Source organism: Sapajus apella, unplaced genomic scaffold, assembly GCF_009761245.1.
Source record: "Sapajus apella isolate SASKATOON/1434 unplaced genomic scaffold, GSC_monkey_1.0 scaffold32, whole genome shotgun sequence".
NCBI classification, from domain to species: Eukaryota; Metazoa; Chordata; class Mammalia; order Primates; family Cebidae; genus Sapajus; species Sapajus apella.
The window spans coordinates 11888765-11908100 of NW_022436972.1; the positions used below are offsets into that span (position 1 = coordinate 11888765).

A 19336-nucleotide genomic window follows, 5' to 3' on the forward strand; every position below is an offset into this window, starting at 1 on the left:
GTGAAGGAACATGTGAAGATATTCACATATTTTTATTTGATTGGCTTCTTTACCCATATTTGATAAGAATCTTTAATTAGCCTTTTCAAACCTCTGCTTTCACCAGTAGCAGCGAATTGAGAGAATTGTATCATCCTTTGAATAGATAAGCCTTAAAACAAGAACAATGTAAATCGAAAAATATAATCTACTGTATTAAGAGCATTTATGGCTGCAGTTAATAAAATGTAAAAACATTACTGCAATTGGAAAGCATTATCAGTCTGCAATATTTTTAAGCTAACATTAATTCATTAAATAAATTCTATTTTAGTACCTGCTATATGCCAGATACTTGTTCTGAGAGCTGCAAAATCAAAATTGAGTAAGAACTCCTTGAGAAGCTCACTGAGTGAGTTTATAAATTCAACTATTTGTATTGTACAAAATACTAGTAGAAATGAGCTCATATGCAATCACATTAGGTAAGTTTTGTAAAGAATCATCAGCAACTGTGCTGCTTTACTATTCTCTCAAACTATATGTATAACCTCAGGCCTACAAAACAAAACATAATCCCTTTTTGTTCATTTTCTGATTTTTAAAAGAAGTAACAGTATCCATCCTTAAAGCTTTGGATGTGTTATTGCAGCCAAAAAAAAAAAAAATGTTAGTGAAAGTAATAGCACTTCAAAGGGAACAAAATGCTATCTAAACATAACATACATTACCACGGCTGATTCTTACTGTGGTTAGTCATGATGAAGAAATATAAAAACTGTTTTGTATATCTAAGAACAGCAGTATCAAGTTGAAGATAATATTAATATTTGCATAGTAATCTAGAATATATCTCAATTCATAATATGGAAAGTTATGATGCAATTTTTAAATAATTCATTGTCACATTGGCCTTAATACTTTCTAAATGCCTCAAAGAACAATGACAACTGATGACCTTGTTAATTCTTAGGGCAAAACATAAAAAATTAAACATTGTAGGGATCTAGGTGCCTCCTCCGAAAATAAGAATAAAAAAAATTATAGGGAAAATGAGCATTGCATAATTCCACCAGGGAAACTTAAAAAAAGAGTAAAATATTATTTAGATACAAATATTGTATAATAATTCACAAAATTGATTATAGAACAGTAAAATAAGAAGCTAAGATGATAATTTTATTCTTTAAATTACATGTTTTACCCTGATGTGACTACAAAGTTTGCAAAAAAATTAAGTGAAAATTTTTCAATAAGTGTAGAAATGATTTTTCTTTTAGTCAATAAGCATTTTATATCATTGTCTGGAAGCAACATGCTTCGGTCTGAAGTATATTTTCCACTCCTCTATTTTTTAACTCTATATTTTTATCAATTATGTCACCATTTTTCATCTTATTTTTCTAAGCATAATTTATTTTATTTTTAAAATAACATGTTTCTCTATCCACATTTGCATTCTATTTTTTGTTTTTGTTTTTTTAAATTATTTTAACTGCCATTTTTATTTTCTTATGTCAGTGTAGTTCTATATCTTAAACATCTTTAATCATTATTTGACTTTATTAAGAATAGAACTTTAAAGAAAAGCTTTCATAGACTCACTATGTGGATTTACATGTCATTTACTTTTGTAGCAGACAATTTAATGTCTGCTACAAAATGTTTTCCTTATTAAATAACTCTTGCATAGGTAGATGGGAAAATAAATCAATAAATTAAGACTAAGAACTTTAGACAAAAATGAGAACTTCCACTCCCATCCTCATCCCCAAAGTAGCACATGTTCTCAATGCTCATCAAGTTGCCATTCTTCAGGGGATTAATTACAGGACAGTTCTGAAATGAGAACTATCTTTGCCAAAGCTCATTTACAAATCACCTTTAGGGATGTTTTATTCTTCCCATGTCAATGAAGAATATAGCAAAAGCTAATGGAAAAAACCTGACTGCATATAGCTTTAAATTATACCTTATAGAGTATGTGAACATCCCTGAACCCATCTTACCAATAAAGATAGGCTAACTTCCCTCTGGTAGCTTTGTTCATAATTGCCTAAACTTGGAAGTAGCAAAGATATCCCTTAGTCGGTAAATGGGTCAATACACTGTGGTTCATTTAGACAGTTGACTATTATTCAGAACTGAACATAAATAAGCCATCAAGCCATGAAAAAACACGCAGGTGCTTAAAGACACCAATCTGAAAAGACTACATAGTTTATGATTCTACAACATTCTGGAAAAGGCAAAACTAGAGACAGTAAAAAGATCAGAGTTGTCAGGGGCTAAGCAGGAGGGAGAGTGAACAGGAGCAGTACAGAGAATTTTTAGGGCAGTGAATTACTCTGTATGATACTGTAATGGTAGATACGTATCAATGTACATTTGTCTAAACCCATAGAATATACAACACCAAGAGTTAACCCTAATGTGAACTATGGCCAATGGGTGATAATGATGTGTCAATGTGGGTTCATCAACTGTAATAAATGTACCACTCTGCTGGGGGATGTTGAAAATGTCAGAGACTATGAATACATAGGGGGAGGGAGTATCTTAATCTGCTCAGTTTTGCTGTGAACCCAAAACTGCTCTAAAAAAATAAAGTCTATTTAAAAAAAATACTCTGGGCTGGAGAAAGGAAGAGAAGAAAACGATAGACATTCTAAGGTCTCCCTGAAAGATGGCCCCTGAAAGATCATCCCTAGGGGAAACAACCTCTAGAGAATTTCAGAATCAGAGAAAATATGTCTAGTTCTTTTTTTTTTTTTTTTTTTTTTTAAATAAAGATGGGGTTTCACCATGTTGGTCAGGCTGGTCCTGAACTCCCGACCTCAGGTGATCCGCCCGTCTTGGCCTCCAAAGTGCTTGGATTACAGGCGTGAACCACCACGCCCGGTCTAGTTCTTGCTCCCACTGGAGCCCAGGAAGGCAACAAGTTTCCTTCCATTTTGGGAGAAAAGCACATTATGATTAGTCAAAGATGTCTGAGCCCTGCTGGTTCCCTGTAGCCACAGAATGATACAAGAGGGCACTTTTCTTACATCCCTTAGAGACAACCAAAAGTCCTAAAGTCGTCTTGCCAGCCCACAAAAAGGACTGATATCACCAGACAAAAGTGAGATGACATGTGTCTCAGATGTCTTAAGTGGATACAATATTACTGAGAATATGGACAGGTGATGACAAAGGACCAGCTGTCACAGCCCTCTGAAGCCTGTGTTCTACATACAACTGCAAGAAGAGTTATGTGGGGAGAAACTATGAATGGATCTAAAAATCTCAACTGGACTAAGAAAACCTTGAGTTAATAGAGAAAAGTAAAGATAGAATATTAATATTTGCCTCATTTGGCTGGTAGAAAGATAAAAATATGTAAATGTGGGGAAAAAATTCGTGTTTGCAATGGATTTGTCAAAGGCTACTTTAGTTTTTCTAAAAGTAATGTTTCCATTAAACGAAGAATTCACACAATGTTTGGAGAGAAAATTTAATTATACAAGACTGTTAAGTTCCTGTTTTTTTTTACAGTTCAGAATGCCATTTTGAAATAAATGTATTTTACGAATTCTGTGGTTAAAATATTCCAAGTTTTGTGATTAAGCCTCAAACTTAGAAGCATTATAGTCAATGAGCTTCGTAGAAAGTTCATTTCTTTTTTTCATTGAATTTTGGAAATATTTGAGGAAAATATGTAACCATAACAATCAAATGTAGCACATTTAGAGCTACAGTCCTCTGTCAGGGCTTGCCTGGACTTGTTAGGCTTCAATCTCAACTTATTTCATTGTTCTTTTTGACTCATAGGAATGTAAACATTCTCTAACCTTCTAGTCCTTACCTTGAAAATAACACAGGATTTACATATTCCAAGTAGTTCTGCAACCAAATCAACTCTCTTCTCTTTGCATAAGGCTTATTGTCACTATAACTTATAGCCAAGGCATCAAAGTTTAAAGTCTATATTTTATCATTTGATTTGTACAAAGCAGTTAATACTAGCACAAAATAAATCTTAACAAATTTTGAGTCATTATTATTATCATTGCTTCAATTATATCATGCCTTTTAGTGAATTTTAAGGGGAGAAAAGGCAATAAAAAATGAAAAAATTTACTATTAAAATATCTGTTTATTACTAGTTGATTAGTCTACAATTTGTTCCCTGTAATATGAAGTATTTGGAATAGAATATCTTAAGGCTTATTCAGGTACAGTTGTTTCAAGATTATATAATTTGACTATCAGATGGTTTCAGTCATAATCATAAATACAATCAAATTAGTATGAAAATGAAAGACTTTTTTTTTTTGGCATCCAGAGGAATACAAAAAATAAAGTTGGCTATAGAAATAACTAATCAGAAAAATTTCTATGACTATGGAAGCAAATCTTTTTAGCCCTTATGTAAATTTAATTTCCTTCTGGCTTTCTTCTAATAATGGAAAATTTATATGCATTTGCAAATAGAATATTGGTACGCTTCATTGACATTTAATGAGTTCTAATATGGTCACACTGTGCACCTCTACAATCATTTCTGCCTCTACGTGATACTAATTGGATCTTTTCCAAAATACATTAGGCCATTTAGGATATTTGTCGTCTTAAAATGTTACATTTGCCAATGATGTCCAAAAATTTGCTTCGGAGTTTGCTTCTGATTACAGTCATTAAATGTACTTTAACATTTTAACTTTTCAGTAAATGAGAAGGTCCTTGTTTTGCTATAAAATTTTCCAATTGCAAATCCCTTCACAATGTTTTAAAAAAACCAAAATATTGAGTATAAATAAATCCATTTATAATTTCTTTCTTATCCTAAGCAAAATATAACGCAGGGGGCTCTACAAATCATGCTGTGACTCTGAGGAGACAAACATATGAGAAGCAGAGTTGGGGAATTGAGGTGAAAAATAATTCTAAACATTTAGAAACAGCTACTTTTTAATATCTCAAGAGATGTCATTTTGATATATTATACAAATGTATTTTCTGAAGCAACAGAATCTGAGTACCAAAGTCACACTGCCTGGGGCTGAATTCTGTTTTCACCACTTTTTATACATACAATAAAAGCTCTCTGATCAAAATACATTTTTCTTTTTAGGATTTTGCCATGTTTTGATACATAAGCAGACACCAAACTATAAATAGCAGGATGCAAATTTTGTTTCAAAATATATATGAAGTCTTACATATATAGACTGTAAATATGTACACTAATCTCTATGATTATTATTTGGCTAGCTGACAAGGGGTAGACACAATCACAGTTTTATCCTTATTACCATATTCACAAGTTTTAGTCACATCCACTAATTGAATAGTTTCAGCTATTAAGGCTGTAACTATTGATCCCTAAATCAGTCAATCAATATTTGTCTTCATCTACATATATGATAAGACCAGCATTTTAAAAAGTGAGGATGACTGTCATGAGAATGTTGGAGTCTTACTTTCCTACAGTCAGAACCAGAACTCTCTCCATTGGGAAATGTCACCATAGAAGATCAGTTGGCCCCAAAACTATAGCAAAGATGAATTTGGTCTCCATTATCCCCACTACAGTTCCTTCCTGGTTCCTCTCTTAAATTTCTCTCCTTAAGACTTATCTGACATATATTCTAAAGATCAACTAGATTGCCCCATTATTTTAATGCCTACCTGCTTCCTCCTTTGTCTATTTATGCCAATATTTTAAAAGGGCATTTCAGTCATTGCGAGAGAGATGCATATTCTTCAAACACAGAGGTTTAGATTTGTAATAAAGTTTAGAGGACAATTTTCTTCCGTCATCACTATACAGGAACTTCTGACTGTTAGATCCTAGAGAGCTGACACCTATCTGCCTTACTCATCTTGGATTCCCCAGAGTTTGGGTTAGTGCCTGGCACATAGAAAGGGTTCAAAGTTGTTTAAACTGAACAAACGTGGTTAATGATTAGCAACTTAGCGCACTGGTTTAATTCTATTAGGCCACATAACAAATTATTGAGATCTGTTAATAGATGAGTCTTCCCAACTACACGCCACGCTCCTGAAATGCAAAAACCTCGTTTTTTTCTCACCAACCCCAGTGGGAGTCTTGGCACAGAGAATTCGCTCTTGATAGCACTCTTACTTATTGAAATTAACTAGTTATAAATCAGTATCAGAAAGTAAAGCGTGAAGGTGAAACTATGAGAAATGTAAGGGATACAACAGGATTGGTTTGCTGGAAAGACAGAAGAAAACTAATGATAAAGCAGTGTTACAATTCCTGCTTCTGGAACACCAATTAAGCTTTCCTGAGCTCAGGTTGCCTTAGCAACTTTGGAGCGCGTCTGGCCAAGCCCCGCCCCATCTCCGCTCCCAAACCCGCCCGCAGCCTCGCCCCAAGTCCGTCTCGCTCTTCAGCTGCCTACCCTATACCCTTACTTCCGCCCCAACCTACCAGCTGGGACCTGGGGTCCTACTGTCTATGCCCACGATTATTCTGCCTGACTAAAAATATTGTAGCAAATAAGCAAAGTTAAAAATATATTTTATACACATAATCCACGCTTTTTTCTTAGCTATTTATACGCAAAAGCATAAGATATTTGTGATTTAATAGCGCGATGTAGCATGAACTCTTGGGGCCGATATTCAGGCAGTGCGTTGGCTAGCAACAATTTCGGAGGTCCCCAGTTTGTCTAGGGAGACGTGGATGTGAGTGGCGCCGGGCAGTCCCCGGCACAGTGGAGGAAGTCGTGCTACCCCGCGGGGTTGGCTTGTGTTCTAGATTCATCCCGACACCACCATGTAAGTGTTTGCTTACCGACCGCCTTCATCCCTGGTCCTGTTGTCCAACCCTGACTCTCTTCCACTCTTTTCCTCAGGTCGAAGGTTTCTTTTAAGATCACGCTGACGTCGGATCCGCGGCTGCCGTACAAAGTGTGAGTAGCTCAGCAGGGATGGGCCTTTTGGGGCCGAACAAGACGGGGCTGGGGGTGATCCAAGCCTTTTCAACAACTACCCCATGCAGTCTTCATCTCTTCGTTTTCTCTGCCTTCCTGGCTCGCGCCCTTCCAGGAGCCTCTCCCGCTGGAGCCTGTGAGGAGAGGTCCGTACTTGCTCGCTAAGTGTCAGCTTGGCAGCCTGGCCCCGGCACGAGGGTGTGGGTGTGTTTCTTATTAGTGACCTCCCCTCGGAATTCATTTGGTGGTCAGGTGGAGCGGGAGGACAGGTGGGCCAGGTTCTGGTAATTTGCTGGGATTCTTAAACAGACCCAATCTCCTGGAGATTAGAAAAACGTTTCACCGCTTTAAGCAGCTGTTTGAGGAAGTTAGGGAAAACATTCCATCCTGATAGTCAAACTTTGAAATTACTTGAACGTTTGTTATTCTGCGGCTTGTGAGTTTTGTGTGTATGAGTGACTCAATAATCGGGCATCACAAAGGAATGAGACTCAGATCACACCCTTCCTATGTTGAGATTTAATAGAGTATTTAGTAAGAATGAGAAAATGCATAAGTAGGGGATAGTTTATCCATGTGGGGCCTTTACTTATCCTTCGCAGTTGAATGATAGATTTTAAGTACACACTCTTGAGGTTATTGCAGTTGGAAGTAGCATGAAATGTGGAAAAGAACATAATTACAATAGGATTTTTTGCATAAATAATACACTTAGTACTGTGTCCTATGTAGCCGAAGTGATAAATTTCAGTGATTCGCCAACCCATGATCCCTACCTCTCAGCCTATTGCTCCCTTGATTATTTCATCTCCAAAATACCCTTTTTACACTTTACACTTTATCTCAGGTGTTCATGGTTGCAGCCTAGAATCTTAAGATTCCAGGTTCCGTCTCTAAATTTTCCGTCTCTAATTGCTCTGTCTCTAAAATGTCGTTTACAGGCACTGTTATGGATAACTACAGTCTCTCCTACCTGATTTACTGTAATTTCTCTTCTACAGCCTTTCATTTAGTCCGTTAATCACAGTGATTTTTAATCTATAGCTATTCCCACTCCTATTCCTTACCTTGCTCCTTAAGAGTCCATTAGTTTATCTTTAAATCATTCTCATGCAAGCATCCTCAACTCTGGTGGCCCTGTCCCTCCTCCCAGCATATTTTGGTTAGTGAAACACTAACTCTGTAAACCAGCTATTTGTGTTCCCTGTACATGGCTGAATGTCCCTGGAGAAAATAACAGACTGGTGGGTTTTACATTAAATTCATGACTATAACAATAGTGACTAGCACTTTACTACATTCTTCAGGTTTGCTCATTTTCCTTCTTATTCTCAGAAAGAATTGTTTAAAAATTTCAAACTCTCCCCGTCCTCCCTCTCCCTTGCTCTCAAGCCATTAGAGGGAAATTCTGTCATCTTTCCACCAATATAAACCTATTACTACATCGATAAATCCATTAATTTCAGTCTCCCATCCTGTTAGAATGGAAAAAAAGACTTCACTCCTATGAAAAAACACTTGAGCTCTGGTTCCCATCTATTTCAGTCAAGATTAAAGTAGATGGAGTCCAGTGGCCCCCTCTCTCCTCATTATTGGTTTCTCCCTCTATACTGAATTATTCTCATCAGTATGCAAATATACTCTAGAAAGAGATCGTGAGAAGGAAAGAGGATGGAGCAGGACAGTATCATTAAGAGCCTGGAACATTAATTCAGTTAATATGTGGTGACTGAATGAATTTAGTAGGTACAACTGTTGTTGAGTATGTATGAATGAGTGTGTGTAGTTGTATATGTATATAAGAATGTGTGTGTAAAATACACATAACATGTAAATGTGTACAAGGGTATCTGTGCTATATTTTCTTTTCAACGTAAATGGTAACTATTACTTGGGCACTAACAGAAACAACTCAGATTTGTGGGAAAACATATTTTAGCTTTTTAATAGCACTTTTTGCCTGTCAAGCAGGTAAACATACTTGGATAGAGAAACTTCCCCCAAGTTAAGCAGCACCTAATAGTAGAATTCTAGAAAAGCCAGTTTTTACTTTTGGTTTTGATTTTTGTTTGTTAACAGAAGCACTATTGGTATTGACATTAGGTTGCAGAATTTTTATTGAAGTTAAACATTCTTCTATACATGGGATGAATTAAAAACACAGCTTTTGCTTTTTCAGTCTATTTCAAATCTTTCCTGTCTTATTTGGCACATTTTCTTCTCTTCCAGTCCTTAGTACCACAATCATATACATAAATCTTCAGCCTCCCCATTCTCAAGTTGACAAGCTAGCTCTTTTAATCTTTCCTTTACACTTGTTCTTTTCTGTGCTTAGAATGCAGTCTCATGACCACAACATATTTTATAATAAAAATCTCACCTCTATGAAGATCTTTGTAATTGTCCACAGAGTTAATCTCACCCTTCTTTAGCTACCTGTGGACTTAGTCTGTAAGATAATTTCTTGTCAATTTATGTTACTATTTTGTTTATATGAGATATTAAAAGAACAAATGATGCCAGTAATTAAAAAATTCTCGTTAATGTAAATTTATTCAAAACTATGATAATTTAAGTACCAATTTTATGAAATGACTGGTAAATACAACTATATTTATTTATTTATTTTCCCACCTCAGACTTCTGAATAGCTGGGACCACAGTTGTGCACCACTAGACCTGGCTAATATTTTTTTTTTTTTTTTTTTTTATAGTGATGGGGTCTCCCTATGTTGCCCAGGCCTGTCTTGAACTCATGGGCTCAAGTGATCCTCCTGTCTCAGCCTCTCAAAGTTCTGGGATTACAGGTGTGAATCACTGGGCCCACCTAGAAACTACTTTTTTTTTTAAAAAAAATACTTTAAGTTCTGGGATACTTGTGCAGAATGTGCAAGTTTGTTACATACGTATACATGTGCCATGGTGGTTTGCTGCACCCATCAACCCATCATGTACATTAGGTATTTCTCCTAATGCTATCCCTCCCCTAGGTCCCCACCCACGGCAAGCCCCAGGGTGTGATGTCCCCTCCCTGTGTCCATGTGTTTTCATTGTTCAACTCCTGCTTATGAATGAGAACATTCGGTGTTTGATTTTCTGTTCTTGTGTTCATTTGCTGAGAATGATGGTTTAAAGCTTCATTCATGTCCCTGCAAAGAATATGAGCTCATCCCTTTTTTATGGCTGCATAGTATTCCCTGGTGTCTATGTGCCACATTTTCTTTATCCAGTCTGTCATTGATTGGCATAGCAAATAGAACTTTAGAGAAGATCTGTGGAGTCACTGTAACTCTCATTTTCTCTAATTTTCTGCCAATTAGAACTTGCATTAAAAGATGGTTTCATTTGTTATTTATTCCATTGGCTTTTCTGTGGATACTCACCAACTTAATATACAGATAGAAACTTATTTTAATGAGCATCAATATGACATCTAGTTATATTGTAAGGGTATTTCCAAGTCTCCAGTTTAAAAATGAATGGATTTCTAAGAGTTTAGATGTTCTCTGATTGATGTAGAGTTCTAGGAAAATGAATCTCAGATTCTAAACTACATATATACTGCAGAAATACTTTGTGAACTTTGTAAATTAATTTACAAAGTTTGTAAACTGTCACATTGTCTGCTTTGTAAACTGTCACATTGCCAGTCCATTAGTTTTTAAACAAATGGCTATCCTTTAGGATGTTTTTATTTTCTGCATCTCCAAAAAACATTAGTAAAGAAAGGGTAAAAATGATACCCATTTTCATGCTTTAATAGTATTTTGGAATTGTGGAATGAGGGCAGCCAAGAAATCTATTCACATTTCTGTTACTGAAAACTGCTGCCGTATGCCATTCCTGATATAATGATTGTTACATTCAGAGATCTGTAGACTGAGTGAGGAGCCTGGGCATACACTTAAGAATAATGGTAGCTAGTATTAAGACACTTAAGAATAATCCAATATACTATGGTGACAAATAGAGACGTTTCAGTGAGAAATGGTAGCTTGTCAGTCTCCTCTGCTTTGAAAGATTGTTTTCTGTTTTTACTGATTGTAATTTATTTTACCTTAGGAATCATTATTTTTTAAAAAATTAAAAACCTCTTACTGTGTCTTTAAGTATTTTCTTAAGGTAAAAAGTAAGTTTCTTGATTTTTTTTAATTGGAAAATTAATACAGATTGACCCTGGAACTAAGTCATTAAGAAAAAAAAAAAAAATCTATGTATTGGTGATCTTTAAAATACCTGCCATTATATGAGTCAGTTAACAAAGTCAAACATCCCTCTTCAAATGTTATTTGATTTTACTTAGCCCATTTTAAATGATGGTGGAAAAATCAATTTATTACTGGCTTTGCCATAATAAACTTCATGTATTTTTATCAATTTGGTCTATGAATTTTGGACATGATTATTAAGAGTACACAGAAGGTTCATCAAAAGCTTTATGATTCAGTGATGCTTCCCAAGTAGCCTTCTACTTGTAATGAAAATGGTAATATTACTGCATCAAGTGCCTAGGTATTTAGATGGGAGGTAAAGTGGACTGAAGACCAAGGAGAGCTTCCCCTCTTTGAAATCCATCTTTAGAAACAAACAATAGTCCATATGCTAGACTTAGGTATATCAAAGTGTTAGAAAATATATATGTCTACACCTGTAGAGGTTAATTCTCAAGTAGAGCTCGGTCATCATCCTAGCTCTAAGGCTATTTGCTGTAGGAGTTTTTAAAGTTATTATTATTTTGAGTTAAATAATGTAGTATGCAGTCAAAAGCACTAACTTTGAAACTGAAAAGAAGACAGCTTTGTCCAGATTGGCTACAGTCACGGAAATAAGGAACAAAAGGGCTTTTTAAGAAAATGTTGACTTTTAAAAGAAGCCGTTTTAAAATTCTTCTTGCAGACTCAGTGTTCCTGAAAGTACACCTTTCACAGCAGTCTTAAAGTTTGCAGCAGAAGAAGTAAGTACAGAAGCTGGGACAAGCTTTATGGAATGCAGTTTGCCAATATGTTTCAAACATCTTTAAGATTTGCCTGCATGCTGACTCATCATTTCCATGTGCTTCATTGCTAGGTTAATGTGATCAAAAAGTTGTAAGTAGGATGATAGTTAAGACCTACTTTCAGATATAAGAAGCGTGAGTTAAACAAATTGTCATATCTTATTAATTAAACCATTGAAAATTATAAGGAGAATTTTTACGAAAATTAAAAAGGTACTGATTTGTAAATGTTGTTTAAAATGCAACATCATATCACCTTATATTCTATGTACTTATATTTTACTAGTTTTGATTCCAGAAATACAATTTTGTAAAATCTTTACCAGTTTTCAAATTTTCTATATGAATATGTGGAATGTCAGTAAAATTTGTTGTTTTGAAGTGTCTAGTTTTTAAAACATGCTTCAGTTTTCTGTTTTATAAGAATTTTTTTTTATTCAAAATTATTAGAAGCATCTATAATGTAACTTTTTAGACATGACACTTGGAAAAGTAGCTTGATCTGGTAGAAATGGCACCCAAATGTGACTTGAGAGACTTAGGGTTCCTGTTTTGGGTTGTCATTAGTAAGTTGTATGACATGATGCAAATCCCTCTTTTTCAGTAAATTGAAAGTAGTTAATGCCTGTCCTTCTCTCAGATCAAATGATTTTGAGAAAAAACATTATTTACTGAAATTTGGTGAAGCTAAAAGTGCTAAACCAGTACATTGTAACTCAAATCAAAATGTTTTGGTTCAGAATATTTAGAAAAGTTTATAGTCACAGAAAAATAATTTTCATAACTACATTAATAAGGAAATAGCTTCATACAGAATCCTGCCCTATACTTAAGGAATTTATGGGAAGTCCGCCAATTCGTCAATGCTCAGATGTCCTGGTATTGTCAGGAATTACTGACATCATTTGTCATTCATTCGGAATTAAACTGCCAACTAGTAGCATTTGTTTTGTGTTATTGATGATATATTCTTTATGCCAAAGGAGTAAGAAAAATGTGATGGAACACAAATCTGAATATAGCATTGTCATTATTTTTTGCTGCACAGATTACTTACAAGAAATATTCCTAGTCTGGAGCATAACAGAATCTACAAATTCCAGATCTAAGAAGTAGATCTATACAAGCTTTCATTAATATTTGTTATATTTTGTAGATACTTTATTATGTGTCCTTTATAATGCAAAGGCATTTTTGTGATCTTGGTTTTCTAATAAAAGTAGAAGAAAATCTTAACATACAGTAGTGAATAAACTAAGAAACACCACACAACCATATATATTGATTAATGTAGCTTATAAGTAAAGCTTACAGTAAAGTAAGCTACAGAAAAGAAAATCCTAAGTGAAAGTATATTTACTATTCATTAGGTGTAAGTGGATCACTATTATAAATTATAGGTGTTACATATTTATTTAGCAAGGATATGACTTACAGGTCATTGTGAGAGGGGCTTTCACGAGATGACATTGTAGAATCATTCATTGAGAACAAAAGTTGACTCAAGAAAGCAAGAGTCTGGATTTAAATCTCTGTTAAAATTGTCTTAGTAAGCAATAATAAAATTTCCCAGCACATGATTGGGTTAAGTAATGAGTTGTTGAAATCTTCAAAGAGCCCTTTACAGCCTAAATGATAAGAATTACAGGGGATCTGAGGAGGAAAATAAATGAAAACAGGAGTGCATAAAAGGATACTTTGCATTCAGTAGAAAACCTGTCAGTATTGTAGGACAAAAAAGGAGTATATACTACATTTTACATCACTAGTGATGGTTCTTCCTATTTTAGTTTAACCATTTCTTCCACATTCTGCCTAAGGGAAAAACTGTCAGCAACTGCTTTTGGTTTTAAAAGTTATAGGTTGCTACTACATGGGTGTGACTAAGAAAATACATAGCGTATCTTAAAGTGGATATGATGTAAAAGTAAGACTCAATCACTAGGGTAACTAAAAACTTTGTAGGACTCTAGCTTTGGAAATCTGAGAGCACTATAATTATTTTGAGTGTTTGATCAAATTCTTTTTGAGATTATGGCCTGTGCAAAATATTTTTGATGCATTTTTAAGTTTACTCAAGTACATTTGAAATTCTTTAAAAATTTTTAAATCTTTAAAAGGACACAGTTATAAGAGTATACCACATTGAGATTAAAATATATTTATTATTATTATTATTATTATTTTGGTGACGGAGTCTCACTCTGTTGCCAGGCTGGAGTGCAGTGGTGCAATCTCAGCTCTCTGTAATCTCTGCCTCCCAGGTTCAAGCAATTCTCCTGCCTCAGGCTACTGAGTTACTGGGACTACAGGTGCGCGCCATCATGCCCAGCTGATTTTTGTATTTTTAATAGAGACGGGGTTTCAATATGTTGGCCATGATGATCCTGATCTCTTGACCTCATGATCTGCCTGCCTCAAGCCTCCCAAAGTGCTAAAATGTGTTTATTATTAATATGTACAGAATACTATAACAAATAATTGTTCTCAGGCATTTTTAAGGCCTTATTTTAAAAGTTGATTATTCAATTTATAATTTAAAATAAGCTTTTAGTTTTTCCCAACTGTGTATATGTGATGATTATAAATGCCTAAAGTAGAGTTTCCCAGGCAAGTAGAACCATACACAAAATAGTACCACCAAAAAAAAAAAAAGTCATGAAGAACAGGGATTACTGGTCAGAAAGTATGAGAAACACTTCATTTCTGTTAGCAATATATGAAAGGCTCTTGAGAAGACCACTAGTTTAATGTGTTTTCCAAACTTACTTGATCACAAAACTCAACTATAATGTCTATAAAGTTAATCCATAACACAAACATACTTAATAAGTATTTGTTGGACCAGTGAATAAACTATGAAGACATAAACACACTTTGACAATTGCTGGTCTCTTTAAGAGATGGACTCTACCTTTTAACTGCCAATAAATTCCATACCACATTTCATTGATTTAAAAAGCATGTCGTTTTAAACATCTCTGAAATAGATCAGGGGAAGCTTGCTATCACTGTTGGCCAAATGGCATTCACATAATTGTCTAGGTAACATCATCTACAGTTAATTATTATTTCCTAATGACATAATTGGACTGTTGCAATCCCGTGAGCTTTAAATCAACAGATCATTTAAGGAGAATGTAAGGAATACAAGCTTTGGTTGTTACCTGAAAATCTTCTGTAGGCATCACCCATTAAACAGAGCATCTGTTCAGATCTTGCAATTTCTATGGAGAAATTTTAGGAATAATCTCATCCGTCTATTTTGCATATACTTTTTTGCTATTCAAGAGAATTATAAATGACAAAACTGATGGGTAAGTCCTAAAGAGCATAAACATTGATCTGGGCATAAATAGACAGTGATTTTTCATTTTTGTAATACATAAAATAAGGTAAACTTTTACACTTAATGGTGTACGAAATACCATAGAAAGCATTGATTATAGTACAGGGTTTCTTTATTTCTTTTTTACAGATAAAGGAAATTATATAGTCCAGTTGACCCTTGAATAACGTGGGGGTTAGGGGTTCTAACCCCCTGTGCAGTTGAAAATCTGCATACAACTTTTTGATTTCTCAAAAACTTTAGCCTACTGTTGACTGGAGGCCTTACTGATAAACAGGCAATTAATATATATTTTGTTATGTGTATTATATACCGTATTCTTAGAATAAAGTAAGCTACAGAAAAGAAATATTAAGAAAATCATAAGAGAATGTATATTTACTATTCATTAAGTGGAGGTGGACAATCCAAAAGGTCTTCTTAATCCTTGTCTCATGTTGAATAGACTGAGGAGAAGGGAGAGGAAGGGTTGATCTTGCTTTCTCAGGAGTAGCAGAAGCAGAAGAAAATCTGCACATGTCATTCAAGGGTCAACTGTACTTTCCTCAATGGTTTCACTTATTCTAAAAGATTAATCATATTTTAGAATTATAAAAATGGTATTTGTATCCCATTCTTGCTAATTATCTGTTGTAGTTTTATATATGTATACCTATATATATATTTTTTTTTCCTTCCATTTAGTTTAAAGTTCCTGCTGCAACAAGTGCAATTATTACCAATGGTAAGAATTCATTTTAAAATTATGTGTTACCTGAAATTTATCAAAATGGTTTAAAAGGAACCAAGTTAATAAAAATTAAATACAAAAAGCCCCAAATATATGTATATCAACATAAATGTTATACTTATTGGTAAACACTAAGTCAGGGTTATTGTTCATAATTAACTCCTTTCATTTCCTTGTGCTTGTGGTATAGTATAGCACTTTATAATATCTTTTGTCCTTACCAGTTCATGCCAGATTATAACTGAAAATGACTTTTTCTTTTAAATTTAGCAAGTTTTTTTTAATTAAGTTGTTTAGTAAATGCTTTAGAATATAGAAAGTTAAGCAGGGATATACCTTTGTTAATACCTTTCCTGATAAAAAATGGTTTCTTATAGGCTTACAATAATGAGAATTTTATTCACTTTTAGGTATATAATTAAAAATCTTAATATCTTGCAACACTGATAATCAATGATGGAATTAGTCTTAATCATTAGTGAAATAAAATGAGGAATAAAGATTGCAGGGAGAGTTTAACTGTGTTTTAGGTATACAATGTGGTATTGATGCGTGCTAATGAGTTGCTCACGTGCAGTTTGGATAGACTAGCAGGAGATGGGCTTACTGTGCATGATGTAACTTAGATAAGACAGAATTTCTCACTCTAAAATATTCTGCCACATTGACATTTTTCTCTGTTTAGGAAAAAGCTGGCTTACTTTCTGGAAAGTTTTAGGTTCATAACTTAGTAACGTCCATTGAACTAAATGCCTCTGTGAGCTCTCCCAGCCTTAAGATAGACCCAGAGCAATACAAAGATGATTCATGGCATACCTAAGTGCTTTTAGTTTTTTGGAAGAAATGACAAACATTATTTTTAATTCTATGTGGCAAAATAGAATGAATAACCTATATTCCATAGAACTTACCAAGATCATTGCATTGACAGACGTTTTTGTCTAACCCGTCAATGCGTATGAATGCAGAATAGTAGGTTTCAACAGATAATTTACCTGAAAGATTGTCACTCGTGTTCTTGGATTTAAGTTGTCTGGCTTGTGCCTGTATACACAGCAGCACTATTTTGGCAAATCTCTTCTTGCTACTGTTAAACCATTTTAGCTTTAGAAATAATGTATGTGATTTTACAACTTATTTTCTAGATGGAATAGGAATAAATCCTGCACAGACTGCTGGTGAGTATCTATTTGAAAACTCATGGAGGAGTGGGTGGGGTTATACATGTCAATTGACACTGAATGTTTAAGTTATTCTAATTATACTTGACAGTATTTTAATATAACGGAGCTATTTGGTAGGGATTATATACCAGTCTTTACCTGTGTGTTTAAGTAATAGGTTGTTTCATTATGTATATCGATTATAGATGTTTTTGGCTACAAGTAACAGAAAACCTAATAGTGGCTTAAGCATTAAGGGGATTTATTATATATAACAAAATGTCTGTAGATAAGATTGCTTTCTCATTGGAATAAGGATTTTTGACCTACCTCTTAAGGTAGTTGTGAGACAGTGAATGTAAACTGCTTAATAACTTGGATTATTTATAGAAAGCATTCATTAAGTGCTATTCTTTTTTTAATATAGTCATTTACATTTCCAGAGGCTGAGTCTAGACTCAGATCTTCAAACCATTAAGTTTATACAGGTGATATATTGGTGTCCTAACCAGGTGGCAGGGTGAAAGTAGTCTCATACTTTTTCAAAAGTAGTCTAAAACTTTTTAAAACATAGTTTTATATTTTTTAAATGTAATCTCTTGGGCTAATAATCTAAAGTTTTAAAATTAGACATGCTTCAATGTAACCTTATTCTAGAGCAGTAGTTATTTTTAAATTTTATTCTAATTTTTTATTGTAACAAAATTATGTTGTTTTCATAGGCCTTGTGGTTGAACTTCAGCTATAGAGAAAGTGTAGAGTGATTTTGAAATCGCAAATTTTTGTTACTTCAGTAGTTTTTAATGTAGACTTCTATTAAATTAAAAGGTTTATTGAAAATCGTGAGGCACTTTATTTTATGTATGCCAGTGAACTTATTAGACAGAGGTTTCTTTTTTTCTTATTTGAGAAACTTTCAGCAGTTTACAGTGGTTTTAATTACTGCTAACTCAAACAGATGATTGCTTGTTATATTACCTTTAAAAACTGAATGAGCATATCATTGGATATGAAGAAAATCTCAGCAGGCAACTGACCCCAAATATGTCAGGGTATCTAAATTTTTGTCACTTGTAGTAATTTACATTTTTTCTGTCCTTAGATATATTATTATGTATTGAAGAAAATATTCATGATGAAATTTATTCACATCGTTACTTGCTGAAAGTATTTGTCAGCCTTTTTATGGCTGGTGTTATTTTAAATTTTAAGCATTTGTTGGATTGTTAAGATGAGAATAGGAACAAGATTTAAAAAGCGTGGAATTGGGGTTTAATGATGCTTGAGCTTTTGTCCCTGTTTTACTGTTTACTAAATCATTTATTATATGTAAGAATTGTCAGAATATTAAGCTAGCTTGATTTTTAGAAACCTAACTTTATGTTTTGTCTGTTCGTATAGGAAATGTTTTTCTAAAACATGGTTCAGAACTGCGGATTATTCCTAGAGATCGTGTTGGAAGTTGTTAATATCTGCTATTTGGAACATACAATTGCCTTTCAGAATAAATATTGGTATTTTTTGTTGTTGTAAAATTGAAATCAGACATTTAACATACTATGAAAACACAAGAGTCAATGAGTATTGAAAGATGACTCATCTGTCCCTTTTTGTTGTCCATACTCTTCATGTGAAGAGGGAATGCGTATGAATTAAGGGTACTACCGTCACAGAAGATCATACAGTCTTTGATTGCTACCTCACAACACAAACAGGTAGTTTGTTGGGGGTAAATGAAATAGCTAACTGTGTTAACTGGAAGCTTCTGATAATTTTTTAGAGAACAATTTGGAACATTAAAATTTACCGAATCTTATATATTCATTTGAGTTAAAAAGATAAAAAGACCAGCACTTTGGGAGGCTGAGGCGGGTGGATCACGAGGTCAAGAGGTCGAGACCATCCTGGTCAACATAGTGAAACCCCGTCTCTACTAAAAATACAAAAAAATCAGCTGGGCATGGTGACGCATGCCTGTAATCCCAGCTACTCAGGAGGCTGAGGCAGGAGAATTGCCTGAACCCAGGAGGCGGAGGTTGCGGTGAGCTGAGATCGTGCCATTGCACTCCAGCCTGGGCAACAAGAGCGAAACTCCGTCTCAAAAAAAAGATAAAAAGAATTTTGGATTGGGGCCGGGTGCAGTGGATCATTCCTATAATCCCAGCATTTTGGGAG

General features: G+C 34.3%; 1 protein-coding gene and 1 long non-coding RNA gene across 3 annotated transcripts in view; one reads left to right on the top strand and one right to left on the bottom strand.

The window, feature by feature from the left end:
- The window catches only part of LOC116562333, a 311253-nt gene extending 303989 nt beyond the window's left edge, over nucleotides 1–7264 (bottom strand). For both annotated transcript variants that reach the window (XR_004273880.1, XR_004273881.1), the window contains exon 1: nucleotides 6785–7264. This is a non-coding gene — a long non-coding RNA (uncharacterized LOC116562333). The remainder of the gene's footprint in view (nucleotides 1–6784) is intronic.
- Nucleotides 6618–18977, top strand: UFM1 (ubiquitin fold modifier 1). The gene is made up of 6 exons (XM_032294523.1): nucleotides 6618–6768; nucleotides 6846–6902; nucleotides 11820–11877; nucleotides 15953–15992; nucleotides 17144–17176; nucleotides 18563–18977. Coding segments are annotated over exons 1-6 (258 nt in total). The 5' UTR covers nucleotides 6618–6766; the 3' UTR covers nucleotides 18631–18977.
- Nucleotides 18978–19336: the final 359 nt, after the last annotated feature.